We start from the raw sequence: 18,136 nt of genomic DNA on the forward strand, positions 1-18,136 counted from the left end.
AAAAAACACATACAAACAGTCATTGCAGTATCATTCTAAGGCTGACTTTGCAGTTTGCTATAAGGCCACGAACTTTACAAAGTTCTCTGAAATCAGGCTAGGTTTTTAAAGCAGCTAGTCAACATGTATGGTTTTCTTAAAATACAGAATACCCTGACTAGTGTTCTTAAGCCGCCGACTGTTTTTAATGACATTACAGTAATGACATGAGCACTGGTATATGTGGAGAAAAGGAGGCCACGGCAACCAGAATGCGGCCAGTGTGGTGTAGCGGTTAGAACATCTGACTAAGACCTCGGAGACACCATTTCAAATCCCCACTCGGCCACGAAGCTCAACGGGTGACCTTGGGCCAGTCAATCTATTCCGGCATAACCCACTTCACAGGTTTGTGAATATAAATTGAGAGGAGGGGAGAACCACATACCGCTCGAAGGAAGGGCGGGATAAAAGTCAAACAGGTAGAAATACGACTTTAAAGTAATTTCATTTGTGTTTCCGTGTGTACAGCATTCCAGGCTGTGACTCATTTGCTGGGTTGCCCTGGTGACCAAACCAAAGATCTAATCTGCCTCCTGCAGACCTAAAGTGACTGCTGTCTTGACAATTAAAAGGAAGGAAGTACTTGATAGCCATTTTACTCAGTATACTTAAAAGTCACCAGAAACAAGCTCCTTCTAGGGAGCTCAAACCACTTAATTACAAAGGTTCCAAAACGGATTCTCACCCCTCCTTTAAAAAAACAGAAAAATGAAAAATTAGTCCTACAGAACCTCCAAGGCAGATGAAACGAATGCATTTCTCCATTTCTCATCACAGCATCAAAACATGTGAACGTGTGAAAAGGTTTCACTGTTAATCTTCATAAATGTATTGTCTGTACTTTCAAAGGAAAAAAAATTCAAGCCTACAATGACTCTGTGCAAGTTCTAGAAACCTTGTCATTATTTAATAAACATTCCCCCATCACATGGCAAAAATATACACAGTGACTACACAATAAGCAAAAACTACAAACCAGCAGATCATATCACTTTAAAAAGCATCCCAAGACCTAGGTTCCTCTATACTGGAACTATTCCTGCATAACAAATTATCTCCTGCTTCTGGCTACGTTTTCTAAATAGATATCACCAAGGAACACACTACATGTTTAAACATATGCAAATCCACCACTGCTCCCAGCATGGTGTAAGGGATAAGAGCGGTGGTTTGGAGCGGTGGAGTCTGATCTGGAGAACCGGGTTTGATTCCCCACTCCTCCACATGAGTGGCGGAGGCTAATCTGGTGAACTGGATTTCTTTCCCCACTCCCACACATGAAGCCAGCTGGGTGACCTTGGGCTAGTCATGCTCTCTCAGCCCCACCTATCTCACAGGAGGGGAATGGAAGGTGATTGTAAGCCGGTTTGATTCTCCCTTAAGTGGCAGAGAAAGACGGCATATAAAAACCGTTTAGCCATTTTAGCTTCTAGGGTCCATTGTTCTCCCACTATCCCTTCCTTCCCCTCCTGTGCCATTTTCCTGAGTTAAAACGGTGCTAGGGGAGGAATTATTTCCCCTGTTGCAGTGGGAAGGTGGGTCCCCACCCAAGCTGCAATTCCTATCCAAATTGGGCCCTTGCAGCACTTTTAAATGGATTTCCCACCAGGAACTTGCAGCTGCAATATGTCAATGACTCCCTATGGCAGATTTCAGCACACTGTAACGTATAGTCTGGCTGTGTCGGAAAGAGACACAAGTCAGGACACTAGCAGGTTTATCTACCCATCAAGGGACAAATGTTTAGCAAAAGCACATGGTACAATTCTCCAAGGAGCATACAACTTCAGAATACAAGGGGAAGAGATCAAATGCCTGAATACTTTCCAGATGAAAACTGCAGATACTGAGCACATCAGGGAGAAGGGTTAAAGCCTCCCCATCTCCTTGAGATGCTAGCTTCCCATGTGCAGTAAACATGCAAAAAAAAAAAAAAAGACATGAAATACAGATGACATTCTTACCAAGACAACTGCTGAAATTCACGACTGTCAATGGTATTGGGAAGGTGAACTCCAGAAAAGATGGATGAAATATTTGGAGTGCACTTTTGTTAATATTGCTTCTGCAGTCATTTAAAAATGTTGCCAGAGAATGTGAACAACCTACCAGGTAGGGCCCTAACTCAGCCACATTACCCAGCTTTCATGAGATATCCCCAGCTTCCTAAGTATAAGTTTGTAAGGCATATCCTTGACTCTGGTATCTTTATATAAAATTGTAGATGTAGCTATTTCTCCATGTCCAGTGGAACTTGCTTGATTATTTAAGGAGGGAAAACAATTTTCTTGAATGCACATAGAGAAGCATATAAAGGGGCATGAAGTTGAGCACCAAGAAAGACTTTACATTAATAAATTACCATTTTAGGTAATACAATCATGATTCCTTTTCTTGTAACAATTTCTCAGATATCAATTTGTGTGATATTGTGTCAATTTCCTGTTTTGTGTCAATTTCCCGTGACTCTGAACTTCAAAGAAGGAACACTGAATTAAAAGGAATTTAGCACATCTACCAATTGTATACTATTCTTGGCACCTCTGACTACTATCTACATAAAGGAGATAGCAACTACTATGATATAAAGAAAAACAGAAATTCAACTACGCAGAACTGCATCCTTCTAAACCCAATGACTTCCATGTACTTAGGAGGGTATCACTCGTGAGATATTTTATTTGCTTAAACATTTACTAGCTGCCTTTTTATCTTATGGAACTCAAGGCAGCTTACAATGTAAATAAAGCAAAATATATAAAACCCACAATTTAAAATGTCTATTAAAGACAGTCAAATCAAATGTCATCCTAATAAAACCGTCTTCAATTGACTCCTAGAGAACGAAGGTGAGGGGGCCAGGCACACCCACCTGGGGAGATTCCATAATTGTGGGGTGTGTGTGTTAAGTGCCATCAAGTTGCTTCCGACTCATGGCAACCCTATGAATCAATGTCCTCCAAAATGTCCTATCTTTAACAGCCTTGCTCAGATCTTGCAAACTGAGGGCTGTGGCTTCCTTTATTGAGTCAATCCATCTCTTGTGGGGTCTTCCTCTTTTCCTGCTGCCCTCAACTCTCCCTAGCATGATCGTCTTTTCCAGTGACTCGTCTTCTCATAATGTGACCAAAGTACGACAGCCTCAGTTTAGCCATTTTAGCTTCTAGGGTCCATTCAGGCTTGATTTGATCTAGACCCCAATGATTATTATTTTTTTGGCAGTCTACAGTATCCATAATGCTCTCCTCCAACACCACATTTCAATGACCCTCTCTCATGTGCCCAACAGATGGGCTTATTTGATTGGTGGGACAGTCAGGAGGGCCTCTCCTTGTGATCTTAATTCCTGGGCAGGAACATATGGGAGGAGACAGTCCCAAACCATATAGGGCTTAAAAGGACAAAAGCAACACTTTGAATTGGGCTCAAGAGCGGATCAGCAGCCAGCATAACTGTTGTAGTATCTGGGCTACATGCTGCCAAGTAGCTAGCCCCAACCAACAGTCTAGCCACAGCATTCTGCACTAGCTGCAGCTTCTGAATGCTCTCCAAGGGTAGCCCCTAGAAGAGCACATTGTAACTGTCCAGGCATATATAGATACTTATACACTTCTACCAAGCTTCAAGTTATTGGCTTTCCCAATACATTTTACAAAGCTTAATATAGCAGAATCACCTCCAAGTATCAATTAAAAATAGTTTTTTTCCCTTGTATATATGAAGCTGCCTTTCTTATCTATGTTTCATATTGTCTATCTGGACTGCAAGCAGCTACCCAATTTCTCCAGCAGGTTTTTCAAGCCCTGTTATGATTTTAAATGGAGATGCCGAGGGAGTTAGCTTGAGACCTTCCGCATTTAGAGTATGTACCCTGTCACTGAGCTATAGCCCGTCTGATTCTTATGCCTCTCCAAAGAATCATTCATCTATGATATATGGTCACTGCCAAACATCTCAGAATCCAAATTACTGCAGCTTTTATTGGTACTAAACTGTATTGCCTACTCAATCCAAAAAATATCCAAAAGGGACCTGCAGAGGAGGGAAGGGAATTATTTAAACATCGCCGCAATACTGCCAAGCAGTCTGAAATCCAAGCCATACCACCATCAGGGCCAGAGGTCTACTCAGAATCCTACTCTGGCCTATTCAATGTGACTTACTCCCCAAAAAGAGTCTTTAAGATTGCCCGGTAAAGCTCCTAAATTGGTAAAGATTTTTCTTTTTAATGCTGACATTCAATTACATTCGGGGGAGAACTAAGAGGCCACATGTCACAAACAGCGTCCGAAACAGAAAGAGGGGACTCAAGGGAAGATCAGCAATCTTTGTGTCCATGGACTGCTGGATCCCACCTACAACTGGGAATGCCAATGAATACTACAACCTTCATATATTCTGAAATTTCCTGAATACCCTGCATGTGTTACTAGAGTCAAAGACATGGAGTCACGTTTCCAGGCAACTAAAAACGTAACACCTGAATGAAGAAAAAAACTAAACTAAGAAAAAAGAAAGAGTTGCAGAGCATCTAGGAGATCCTAATATTATCAAGACTGTGTTTATTATTGTCTCTATGCCAGATTAAGTAATGTCACTGATACATGGCAGCAAAGTATTTTTTCTTTGCCGTCAAGTCACAGCTGACTTATGGCAACTCTATAGGGTATTCAAGGCAAGAGATGTTCAAAGGTGGTTTGCCATTGCCTGCCTCTGCATCACGACCCTGGTATTCCTTGGAGGTCTTCCATCTAAATACTAGCCAGGGTCAGGGCTGAAAGCGTGTGACTGGCCCAAGGTCACCCAGCAAGCATCCATTGCATGAGTGGGGATTTGGACCTGGGTTTCCCAGGTCCTAGTCCAACACCTTAACCACTACACCGTGCTGACTCTCATACAAAGACTCCAGTAAAGGAGGTATGATTAAATTAAGGCACTGATCCGTTTTCTTCCCTGTCTGTAAAAAGGTAAAGGTCCCCACTGCATTCCTGACCCATGGGGTGATGTCACATCCTGATGTTTAATAGGCAGACTTTGTTTATGGGGTTGTTTGCCAGTGCCTTCCCCAGTCATCTTCCCTTTACCCCCAGCAAGCTGGGTACTCATTTGACCGACCTTGGAAGGATGGAAGGCTAAGTCAACCTTGAGCCGGCTACCTGAAACCGACTTCCACCGGGATTGAACTCAGGTCGTGAGCAGAGCTTGGACTGCAGTACTGCAGCTTACTACTCCACGCCACGGGGCTCCTCTCCCTGTCTGTACCAATAGGAAAATGAAACGTTTAATCTGTAACATCTTCTTGTGGTGCATTCTAACTTTACTCCTCTTACTGTATGCTTAGTATTGCATTAGTTGATATGGGGGGGGGGGAGATGGTGAATGCTTTTAGACACTGGGAGGAATGAGTTAGACTTTTGGTTACCTTCAGCTTTGTAATGCAGGAACTCAGAATGTGGCATATTCCCAGACACAGACGCAAATAGTTGCTTGTTATGATTAACAACTGCAACTGTGCAGAAGAGCTTTAAGCCAGAAAAGAACTACCCCCCTGAGATGTCAATACGATACAGACGACCCAGACGATAAAGCAGGTAACTAAACGAATACATATTTTCTTGTGCTAGTAATATTCCAGCTATATTTTTAGAGCACTCAACCATTTTCTACGGAAAAGTCTTTTTTTTTATTGGGGAATACACAGATTTTAAACTAAGCGAGACACAATGTTTGCTCTTAAAATTGCCATATCGTTGTACAAAGGCCATGATCCAGAAAACTAAGCATCTACCTCTAAGACCTCCACTGGTTAGTTAGGCTTGTTTCTCCAAAATCAAGTACCCCCAAATATATGGCAAAGTACTGCTGAAATGCAAGGGAGCTTTAAAAAAATTGTATGGATTTATAATTGTTAAATACAGACTTGATTTTTTTTTTTTTTTTTTAGTAGCACATGCAGCCCCCTGGCATGTTTAAAGTAGGTCTCTTCAGACTGAGGCTGATGACTACATGAAAGACTAAGGCCTATATTTCAGAAGACGGCAAAGGCCTCAGTATATCCAATGAGAAGTAACAAGAGCCTCATTCTGTTCTATTTAAAATGCCATCTATAAAGCTTGTGTCTTTTTAGCATAGCCCTGTCCATCAGAAAATGGGTGTGAAGGAAGGCTCTTCATCTAGCAACACAATGTTACTACAAAAATAACCTGTGTTACGCTGGCTCATTACACACACACCCAGCAAACTATTAATACTTTCAAATACAGAATCAAAAATCATTTCATTCCAATTAAATATCATAGACAGTTAAAAGATCAAGGTCCTCGATTCACATAATCCAGCAAAAACAAAACACAAAAACCACATACGTGACCCCAGTTAAGATCTGTCACAGTGAAGTGCATCTCAGCTGTATGGAAGGGCACACGCTGCCCAAGCGTAAAAAGTAGCTTATGTATAACTGGAGCAGAGACCATTTTTTATCTAAAAACATGGGACAAGTCCAGTTATCTATTCTAGATTTCCTTGGAAATTGCCATAGCGCTTTCTTTCAGTCTCAGATACTTGCCTCTAGAACAAACCTACTGGGCTTCATACAGGAAGAGAGGTACAAGGGTTGATGCTCAATTTCTGACACAGCATCACTAAAGCCCCCATGGCAAGCAAACGCGAAAGGATTCCATCTCACACCAGCACAAGGGCCCTCACGCTGGGTCACAAGAGTTGCTACAAACAGCTTAGGGCAAGTGTATATAAATGCACGGCGGATCTCTCAAAACAGGAAGCCAACACATGCTATTCCTGAAGCGGCACTGTACACTAGTTTCGAAGCTGCCAGCAAAATCCAACAAAGCATCCCCTAGAAATGGGTGGCAGTGGTTAGTGAGCTTCCTGATTCCTCCCATTATAAACATAAGAAGCAAGTCTGAACTAATTTACCATCGTAAATTAGCTGTGAATCCCATTTAAAGTTGCAAACCTAAATAGTCCAGAGAAGATCGATACAGGTCAGTGGTCTTCAACATTTCCACATCTGGGACCCATAGAGTTTCAAGTGTGTGATAATCATATGACCTCACTAGCGGCAAGGACCATGGACAGCAGAGCAACAGAACAAGGGGCAGAAATCACAAGCTAAGCACCAGGAGGTCCACCACAGCCAGAAACAAGCCAAAGGTCAAAGCCCCAGAAGAAACCAGCGTGGTGAGTGGTTAAGAGCGGTGGTTTTGAGCAGTGGACTCTGATCTGGAGAACTGGGTTTACTTCCCCACTCCTCCACATGAGCGGCGGAGGCTAATCTGGTGAATCATAATGGTTTCCCCACTCCTCCACATGAAGCCAGCTAAGTGACCCTGGGCTAGTCACACTTTCTCAGCCCCACCTACCTCACAGGGAGTCTGTTGTGGGGAGGGGAAGAGAAGGTGGTTCTAAGCAGTTTGATTCTTCCTTAAGTGGTAGAGAAAGTCAGCATATAAAAACCAACTCTTCTTCTTCCTTGAGTGCTGCTACTGTTCCAAATCCACTGGAATTGATGTTAGTGTGCATGAGACCAAGTTGATAAATTTTATTCTAAAACTGTTTATAAGAGATAAAATTAACAAACCATCTCTCTCCTGGAAAACAGGGTTGATCTACAAAGTTGCCACAAGCTACAGGTGTAGAAAATAAGAGAGAATGCCTCAGTGATTCATAGACACTTGTTTTTAAATGAAACGAGTTAATATAAATGAAGGAATAGTAAATTTGGCCAACTCTCTACTTTGGCTGACAAATTTGCATCTATTGTAAGCCGCCTTGAGTAGGGGTCTGAAGAGGTGGAACAGAAATATTATAAATAAACAAATAAGCAAATATTAGAATATGTTAGGCCAAAAAAAGCACTGCAAACAAACTGCCATATCTTATCAGAGTGCAAAGCATTGTTTAAAGCAGGGGTGGGGAACCTCCGGCCCGCAGGCTGCAAACAGCCCGCAAGATAATTTTATCTGGCCCGCAGCCTGCCTGCCGTGGCCAGAAGCTCCACGGCCCACCTGCTGAGGCCTCGAGCTCCACGGAGCTAGCTGTCACTAGCCAGGCTTTGCTGGCAGGCGAGAACGCAGCATGTGCACATCCCCCCCCCTGCTCGACTCCCTGGCCACACCCCTGTGCTGCAGCCAAATGCTGCTGGGACGGCTGAGAGTCGCGCCGTCGGCCTGTGCACTGGCTGCACTGCCACTGGAGGGCCCCTACTCAGCCATCCCCCACTCGATCTCCGAGCCTCCGTGCAGGCCGAGCCGCCATCCTGCTCAATCCCCTGGCTTGCGCTCTGGCCACGTTGCTGCTGTAGGGCCCCTGCCTAGCCCTCCCCCGCTCGATCCCCCGGCCTCCGTTCGGGCTGCATCGCTGCTCTGCTTGATTCCCCGGCCTGTGCAGTTGCCGCGTTGCCCCCCTGCTTGATTCCTTGGCTTGCATGGTGGCCATGTCGCTGCCCTGCTCAATCCCTCTGGCTGCATGTGGGCTGCGCCACTGCCAGAGGGCCCCTGCCCAGCCTCCCCCGCTCGATCCCCCAGCCTGTGCGGTGGCCGCCCCGTCGCCCCGCTCGATCCCCTGGCCTGCGCGGGGGCTTTGCCCCCGCCCCGCTCGATTCCCCAGCCTGAGCGCTGCCCTGCTCAATCCCTTGGCCTGTGTGTGGGCTACGCCACTGCCGGGGGCCTCCAGTTCGGGCTTGGCTAAGTCAGGTCGAGCAGGGGGGGAGCAATATGGAGCACCCCACCGGCTTCAGCTTTGAGGGAGAGCAAGGGGAGGGCCACGGAGGGGCCCACGGAGCCGGCAGCACAGCCAGCGTGCACGCTGATGAGGGGGGGATGGCGGAGCATGTTTTGGGCAGCCCAGCAGTGTTCAGCCACGACGCAGGCCGGGGGATCGAGCAGGGTGGCAACGCGGGCAGCGCTCAGGCCGGGGAATCGAGCGGGGCAGCAGCGCAGCCTGCTCAGAGGTTGGGGGATCGAGCGGGGGAGGGCTGGGCAGGGGCCTTGGCTCAGAGACAGAGCATCTGCATGGCAGGGGCTGTGGCTCAGAGGTAGAGCATCTGCCTGGCAGGGGCCTTGGCTCAGAGGTAGAGCATCTGCTTGGCAGGGGCCCTGGCTCAGAGACAGAGCATCTGCTTGGCAGGGGTTGTGGCTCAGAGCTGGAGCATCTGCTTGGCATGCAGAAGGTCCCAGGTGCAGGATGGACTACCAAACGTGCAGAATCTCTCTCTGTGTACTCTGCGCCCCTCCCCAATCTGGACCCTTGAAAGTTCAATCCACAGCATTGCCAGGTCGGGCAAGAAATGAACAGAGGTGGGTTGCCATTGCCTTTCTCTGCATAATGACTCCAGTATTTTTGGTGCTCTCCTATCCAAGTATTAACCAGGGCCGACCTTGCTTAGCTTTTGAGATCTGATGAGCTCAGGCTGGGGTGGGCCATCCAGGTCAAGATCCAGGCAGCATATAAAATTTCTCAATAAATAAAGTGTACTTCTATGGGCCAAAATGAGTAGGCCACCAATAGGTTAAGATCCTCGACATCTGCAGGACAAACCTACTGACACTTTCCAATGAGTAATCCCCACTGACTGGACTTGAGTAGGATTTAGAGTAGACCAGCATAAGATGCACAAATATCTAATAATGATATTATATATATAAAATGGCCCCTGAATGATGTTAAAGATATCCAAATGGCCCTTGGCAAAAAAAGGGTTCCCCACCCCTGGTTTAAAGTAATGGAACAGCAAAGACCCAAAGCTACCTGAGGTAGGAACTGAAAAAGAAACACACCATTTTAGGCCAAGAATGCTAATGATACATACATATGAAATACGTATGAACCTAGAATATTAATGCAACCGCTTTCGTCCCTTTAATTTCAACAACAAAGTGGAACATGCAGCTTTGCTCTTTAATGAAAACCACTGGGTATTGCTATTACTTCCTCTTTTCTAATAAAAAGGAAAAAAAATTAAGCAATTCACTCAACCACAATACCACATATTGCCTGGTAATCTCCTCTCTTGTTGATTTAAAGAACCTACAAAACAACACACATTCACTGGTAGCGAAGACACATATTTTCCTCCTGCAGGAAATTCGCTGTTTGGGAAGCAAAAATGGTATTCCAAAAACAGCAAGCTTCCTCTTGCTTTGAGACATTTTCCTGTCTCGGGAAGAGCTATGCAACGGCATGAAAAATAGTGGAGTGCACTGTTTAGAATGCCGTGAATGCCATCCTTTCTGCTCTGTCTACCAGACTGCATCAGCAAGACCCACTGCTTTGAACAGTGATCCTCCAGTTACCACAGTGATGAATACCGCCTATAAAGCCAGAAACAAAACTGCAATCAGCATTAATTCCAATTAACCTCCACTGAATTCCAGAACTAGCAGAAAGGGAACTGTGTTATCATGTGCCTTGCTTTCTACTCCTCAGCGCTTCATGAACGATCTGCACTGGGGGGGGGGGGGCCCACAAAGAAGCTGCGATTTTGGAGAACGAAGTTATTAACTGAACACAGCTGGAAATTATAGTGCAGGATATTCAAAGCCATGCTGCAAAGCTTAAAGAATAAGACCTAAATCACATATTCATTTTTGCTATTCCCAAAAAAAGGGGGGTAAGCTTTGAATCTCAACAAAGAAAAATAAAAAGTACAACACTCAAAGGTAAAGGTCATTCAAAATGCAAGAACTGGGTCATTACTGACCCATGGGGTGACATCACGACGTTTATTAGGCAGACTTTGTTTATGGGGTGGTTTGTCACTGCCTTCCCCAGTCATCTACACCTTACCCCCAGTAAGCTGAATACTAATTTTCCCGCCATCGGAAGGATGGAAGGCTGAGTAAATTGAACTGGTTACCTGAAACCGACTTCCATTGGGATCGAACTCAGGTAGTAAGCTTTTGTCTGCAGTACTGCAGCTTACCACTTTGCGTCCACCGAAACAGTCACCCAGAAGCTGTTTTGACAAGCTAGGCTGATTTTTTAAAATGTACGCTACTGTCCGATACAGCCTAGCCAATAAATGTACAAGTATTTTTAACCCCCACGCTTACATCTATGTTAGCGATCTGCAGCACAATGATGGACGCCTTTAAAACAAAATCCGACCCTTTCATAAAGTTTCCACATTCACTCTCCTGGATGCGATTTGTACTTCCCAAAGATGATCCTACAAGTGGCTAATTCAAAACTCTACATAGAAGTATTTCCAAGAACTTTTTAACAAGCTAAAAAAAGAATCCTGAAAACCAATCTGTTATTAGGGCACCTTCACTTTTCCATAAGAAATACAAGACAACTCTATTACGTAATTTTGCTGAGAGGTCCAATTTCAGTAACACATGAAGCTGCCTTATACTGAATCAGACCCTTGGTCCATCAAAGTCAGTATTGTCTACTCAGACCGGCAGCGGCTCTCCTTGGTCTCAGGCAGGGGTCTTTCACATCACCTACTTGCCTAGTCCCTTTAACTGGAGATGCCGGGGATTGAGCCTAGGATCTCATGAATGCCAAGAAGATGAACACACATTAACACATGAAGCTGCCTTATACTGAATCAGAGCCTTGGTCCATCAAAGTCAGTATTGTCTACTCTGACCGGCAGCGGCTCTCCAGGGTCTCAGGCAGAGGTCTTTCACATCACCTACTTGCCTAGTCCCTTTAACTGGAGATGCTGGGGATTGAACCTGGGACCTTCTGCTTGCCAAGCAGATGCTCTACCACTGAGCCACAGTTTGCATCCTAGTATCCTTGTGGTCTACAGATGTAATTTAAAGTAATACTGCATGCTCATTATCTCTTTAACAATTATGGTATTAGCTGACCTATGTCAAGAGAGACATCACACTCTCTTGCTTAGGAACATAAGAAGTGTTTTGCTAAATGAAGCCATGGTCTACTTAAATCTAACCCTGTGTGTAACCAACAGGCATTGGATGGGCTACTAGAAAATGGCCAGTGGACATCCAGTCGCTGAAAATCTGTCACCCCTACTGTCAATGACGGCTATTGGAATCTTATCTTAAACCACTGTGCACCTACGTAACTAGATAAATCAAAGACTCCAAACTTATAAACATGCTATGCAATGTCCAAATATAAAATCAACTGACTGATCCTCAGTTTCAGAGAATATTTCTCACTACCAAAAGATTATGGGTCGGATCCAGACTTGATTCACACCGATCCGCCCTTCTTTCTGCAGACCCCCTCCTGTCATTCCTCCGGGTCCCCTATCCCCCATGACGAGTGTTTTGAGGAGAACTGGGCTGCAGTGGGAGGGGGGAGGCATGGAAGTTCCATTCTGCCACAGGAAAAATTAGGAAAATTATAGCCCAATGGCGTCAATCTTCTATATGGTTCAATTAAAATAAATGGAACTGTCAAACTAATATGCTCAGCAATAAGACACATATTAATATGTTTAGGATTAAGACAAGCTTTGACATATTTTTAAAAAAACAGTTTTAACTACTGTAGATAGAGATAATTTTTAAATATGAGAGCTTCTTTACATATCTCATATGCAGCAAATGAAATCACCACTAGGGAAAAAAAACCTCACTGGTTATTTTTTTTCCAATTCAGTCTCAGTAGTATGTGGTTGAAAACACATACACATTGATTTTTAAAATCACTTGAATTGTAGATTAGTGGTCAAACATGCACTCTTACCACCACTTGCAACACAACCTGTCAAGACGCTTTCTGTTTCCTTCAGAAACATTTTCTCTCCCCCCCCTCTCCTTTTGCTAATCATAGGAACAATTAGACAACAGCTGCTATTTAATCCTTTGGCACAAGCACTGATGGCATCTACCACCTTTCCAAACAAATTTTTGCTGCAATGCTCGTGGCATGAGATTATAATTTTTAGATTGTCTTTATTTTTTATTATTCAGGGGACTACTGGGGCAAGAAGAGACTGATGTCCCTCCCCCCACTTACAACCATCACATGCAAGGTGAGGGTGAGGAAAAGTGCACGATTAATATTCCCTATAAGAATCTTTCTTCCCGCTACCATAACACACACACACGATTATAATTGGTAGATTATCTTTATTTTTATTATTCGGGGGACTACTGGGGCTAGAAGAGACTGATCTCCTTCCCCCCCCTTACAACCAGTACCCGCAAGGTGAGGGTGAGGGAAAGTGAACGATTAATATTCCCTATAAGAATTTTCCTTCCCGCTACCCCCTATATAAATATATATCCCCCTCACACACACATACACACATGTATATATATAGAGAGAGAGATAGCACTCACACAGCTTTGGGGACATTTTATATATATATATATATATATATATACACATACATACATACGTTTGTGTGTAAAGTGCCGTCAAGTCGCAGCCGACTTATGGCGACCCCTTATAGGGTTTTCAAGGCAAGAGACTAACAGAGGTGGGTTGCCAGTGCCTTCCTCTGGATAGCAACCCCGGACTTCCTTGGTGGTCTCCCATCCAAATACTAACCAGGGCTGACCCTGCTCAGTTTCTGAGATTTGATGTGCTCAGGCTAGCCTGGGTTATCCAGGTCAGGGCACATACATACATACACACACACACACACATATATACACACACATATATGTGTGTATATATATTTAAAAAAATACACACACACACACGTATTGGTTTCATTATTCTGGATTTTGTAAGCTTCCCTGAGCCGGGCCTTTGGAGGGGAAGGGCAACAACCCACACATATATACATTTATACACACGCAGACATATCGCACTCACACAGCTTTTGGGAGACATTTTTGATCACGTATTAGATATGGGAGACAGCCACCCTCTTTTACCGTACCCTTCTTCTGAAAACGGGGGCTGGGATGGTTTTTTTTTTAATCAGGGACGGGGGCGAGTGGGATCTTTCTCAGAGGTTCGTTCCTAATCCCACCCCGGAACACATCTACTACCCCTTCCACAGGAAAGCCATAAAAACAGCAAGGGGGGGGGGAAACCACCCAAAAAACCAAAACAACAGATGGTGCATCCAGCCCAAGCCATCTTTGCAACCCACCTCACCTCCCCCAACCCCAGGCTACGCTACCTGAGTGCAAAAGAAAACAAGAATTGGGGGAAGGGGGGGAGTCCTAATGAGCAGCCAAAAAAACAAACATATGTGCTGTAGTAGAAAAGGGCAAGAGTCCAGTAGCACCTTAAAGACGAACAAAAATATTTTCTGGCAGGGTGTGAGCTTTCGTGAGCCACAGCTCACACCCTGCCAGAAAATATTCTTGTTCGTCTTTAAGGTGCTACTGGACTCTTAACATTGACATACTAACGCTTGCCTGAATTCACTCTCCTCTACTTAAAGACAGATGGATTCACATCCTAGCCGTATCTGAAGAAGTGAGCTGTGGCTCACGAAAGCTCACACACCCCTGCCAGAAAATATTTTTGTTAGTCTTGAAGGTGCTGCTGGACTCTTGCCCTTTTCTACTACTGCACACAGACTAACACGGCGACCCACTGTGAAGAATATTTTCTGGTAGGGTATGAGCTTTCATGAGCCACAGCTCACTTCTTCAGATACTTCTTCAGAAAGCTCCTACCCTACCAGAAAATATTTTTGTTAGTCTTTAAGGTGCGACTGGACTCTTAACATTGATATACTAACGCTTGCCTGAATTCACTCTCCTGTACTTAAAGACAGATGGATTCACATCCTAGCTGTACCTGAAGAAGTGAGCTGTGGCTCACGAAAGCTCACACACCCTGCCAGAAAATATTCTTGTTCATCTTGAAGGTGCGACTGGACTCTCGCCTTTCCTACTACTGCAGACAGACTAACACGGTGACCCACTGTGAAGAATATTTTCTGGTAGGGTATGAGCTTTCGTGAGCCACAGCTCACTTCTTCAGAAAGCTCCTACCCTACCAGAAAATATTTTTGTTAGTCTTTAAGGTGCGACTGGACTCTTAACAATGACGTACTAATGCTGGGCCCTGACCTGGATGGCCCAGGCTAGCCTGATCTCGTCAGATCTCAGAAGCTAAGCAGGCCTGGTTAGTATTTGGATGGGAGACCACCAAGGAAGACCAGGGTTGCTGTGCACAGGAAGGCACTGGCAAACCACCTCTATTAGTCTCTTGCCAGGAAAACCCCCAAAGGGGTCGCCATAAGTCGGCTGCGACTTGACGGCACTTTACACACACACACTAATGCTGGTCTGAATTCACTCTCCTCTACTTAAAGACAGATGGATTCACATCCTAGCCGTATCTGGAGAAGTGAGCTGTGGCTCACGAAAGCTCACACACCCTGCCAGAAAATATTCTTGTTCGTCTTGAAGGTGCTGCTGGACTCTCGCCCTTTCCTACTACTGCAGACAGACTAACACGGCGACCCACTGTGAATTAAAGACAGATGGGTTCACATTCTAGCTGTATCTGAAGAAGTGAGCTGTGGCTCACGAAAGCTCACACACCCTGCCAGACAATATTTTTTGTTAGTCTTTAAGGTGCGACTGGACTCTTAACATTGACATACCAACGCTTGCCTGAATTCACTCTCCTCTACTTAAAGACAGATGGATTCACATTCTAAGCTGTACCTGAAGAAGTGAGCTGTGACTCACGAAAGCTCACACACCCTGCCAGACAATGTTTTTTGTTAGTCTTTAAGGTGCGACTGGACTCTTAACATTGACATACCAACGCTTGCCTGAATTCACTCTCCTCTACTTAAAGACAGATGGATTCACATTCTAAGCTGTACCTGAAGAAGCGAGCTGTGGCTCACGAAAGCTCACACACCCTGCCAGAAAAATATCCTTGTTCGTCTTGAAGGTGCTGCTGGACTCTCGCCCTTTCCTACCACTGCAGACAGACCAACACGGCGACCCGCTGCCAATTATCCACACGGAAAACATCTGCGCTGCTTTTCGTATCCTTCCCTTTCCTTGGGGCCTACCGCCCCAGGCCCAAACAGGCCCCGCGCGCGCCCAGCAGGCCTCGCTGGCGAAGAAGCCGCGCCGGGAAAGGAGGGGGGGGCGAAATAAGAGGCGAGAAGCCCCCCCCCCATCTCCTCCTCCTCAGGATGCGGGAATGGCGCCTTAGGCCGCGGCGGTTGGCCGGGCCCAAGGAGGACGGCGCGGAGGCCGCGCTGGTGAAGCTGAGGGGGAGGAAGGCGTCGTGTGTCCCCCCCATCTTTACCCCCTCATCTTTACCCCCTCTTTACCACCCCCTCATCTTTACCCCCTCTTTACCACCCCCTCATCTTTACCCCCCCATCTTTACCACACACCCCATCTTTACCACCACCACCCCTTCGGGTCCCGTCCCCCCCCCCCGCGCCCCGCGGACCTTCTTGATGTTGTAGAGGCGGGTGAGCATGCCGACGCCGCGGTCGTTGAGGATGGTCAGCTTCTCGGCCAGCTTCTGCTGGCTGGGCTGCAGCGCCGAGCGCGACATGCTGAGGGAGGAGGAGGAGGAGAAGGGGGCTGCTCGGCCGCCGCCGCAGGAAGAGGAGGAGGAGGAGGGAAAAGGGGGGGAGGGAAAGAGAGAGAGAGCGTGACGGCTCCTGACTCGCCGCTCACGACGCCGCCGCCGCCATCGCCCGGGCCGCCGCCGCCGCCGTTCTCGCCCCCTCCCCCACCCACCACCCCCGCCGCGCCTCAGCTGCTCGCCAACCTCGGGCTGGGCTAGGCGTGGCGGCGGCGGCGGTTGGGGCCCACAGGGGAGGCCGGGCCTCCTCCCCTCCGCCGCGCGTCACGCCTCTCTCTCGGCCGCCCCCTGCAGGCGGGAATGGGGGCCTCGGCGGGGAGGGGCGGGCGCCGCTTCAGGCGGGGCCCAGGCCGGCGGGGCTCGCTCAGGTGAGGGCGCGCCGCGGTCGGCCGGCGTGAAAACTCCTGGCTCGCAGCTGAGGGTCGGGGCCTTGTCGCTGTGGGTGAGAGTGGGGGGGGTGGTGGTCGGAGGAGCCTCCTAGTTCTGCACCCTCGCGACTGAAGGTGTTCCCGGTTTGTGGTAGAGTCCAGTGGCACCTTAAAGACTAACAAAAAAAATATTTTCTGGCAGGGTGTGTGAGTTTTCGTGAGCCACAGCTCGCTTCTTCAGGTACAGCTTAGAATGTGAATCCATCTGTCTTTAAGTACAGGAGAGTGGATTCAGGCAAGCATGTTAAGAGTCCAGTCGCACCTTAAAGACTAACAAAAAATATTGTCTGGCAGGGTGTGTGGGCTTCCGTGAGCCACAGCTCACTTCTTCAGGTACAGCTTAGAATGTGACTCCATCTGTCTTTAAGTAGAGGAGAGTGAATTCAGGCAAGCGTTGGTATGTCAATGTGTGTGTGTTAAGTGCCGTCAAGTCGCTTCCGACTCATGGCGACCCTACGAATGAAAGTCCTCCAAAAGGTCCTATCTTTGACAGCCTTGCTCAGATCTTGCAAATTGAAGGCTGTGGCTTCCTTTATTGAGTCAATCCATCTCTACATCAATATAAAAATCTAAATTTAAAATAATAAAATCCCAATTAAAACTTAAAACACAAAATTACAAATGGCTCCTAACCACACTTGCATTGCTGGATATTTGCAGCAGGTTACCCCTCCGTTGACACTGATAATATAACAGGAGGGGGGGGGTAATAGGGAGGCCAGCAGATGATATTTATGGCTGTCCTCAGCCATAGGCCTGATGGAATAGCTCTGTCTTGCAAGCAGGCCCTGCGCAACTCTTTAAGGTCCCGCAGGGCCCTGATGTCACCAGACAGCATTCCACCAGGCCGGCGCCAGGGCCAAAAAGGCCCTGGCTCTCGTTGAGGACAGCCACACACTCTTAGGGCCAGGGACCACTAGTAAGTTGTTATCAGATGACCGTAAAGATCTTTGGGGGGTATACCAGGAGAGGCAGTCCCGAAGATACAAGGCTCCCAGGCTGTGTAAGGGATGCAGCAGTTTATATGAAGGGGATACTTATGTTTTAATTATTTGCTTACCTTTGATTTGGAGATTTGAGAAATGGGGAAGCTGTCATGTTTGTGAATCTGATTCGCACACATGCTTTTTTTTATACTTATGGTTATTTTTTATATGTATCCTGCTTTTCCTCGTTGATCA

The 18,136-nt window shown here is 46.3% G+C and overlaps 1 protein-coding gene across 6 annotated transcripts in view; it reads right to left on the bottom strand.

Moving 5' to 3' along the window:
- NCKAP1 (NCK associated protein 1) overlaps positions 1-16,502 on the bottom strand; it is a 63,602-nt gene extending 47,100 nt beyond the window's left edge. For all 6 annotated transcript variants that reach the window (XM_056861057.1, XM_056861056.1, XM_056861055.1 and 3 more), the window contains exon 1: positions 16,387-16,502. In XM_056861057.1, the coding sequence (XP_056717035.1) occupies positions 16,387-16,494 (108 nt within the window). In that variant the 5' untranslated portion in view covers positions 16,495-16,502. The remainder of the gene's footprint in view (positions 1-16,386) is intronic.
- Between the last annotated feature and the right edge of the window lie 1,634 nt (positions 16,503-18,136).

The sequence above is a fragment of the Euleptes europaea genome, chromosome 15, assembly GCF_029931775.1.
Source record: "Euleptes europaea isolate rEulEur1 chromosome 15, rEulEur1.hap1, whole genome shotgun sequence".
Taxonomy (NCBI): Eukaryota; Metazoa; Chordata; class Lepidosauria; order Squamata; family Sphaerodactylidae; genus Euleptes; species Euleptes europaea.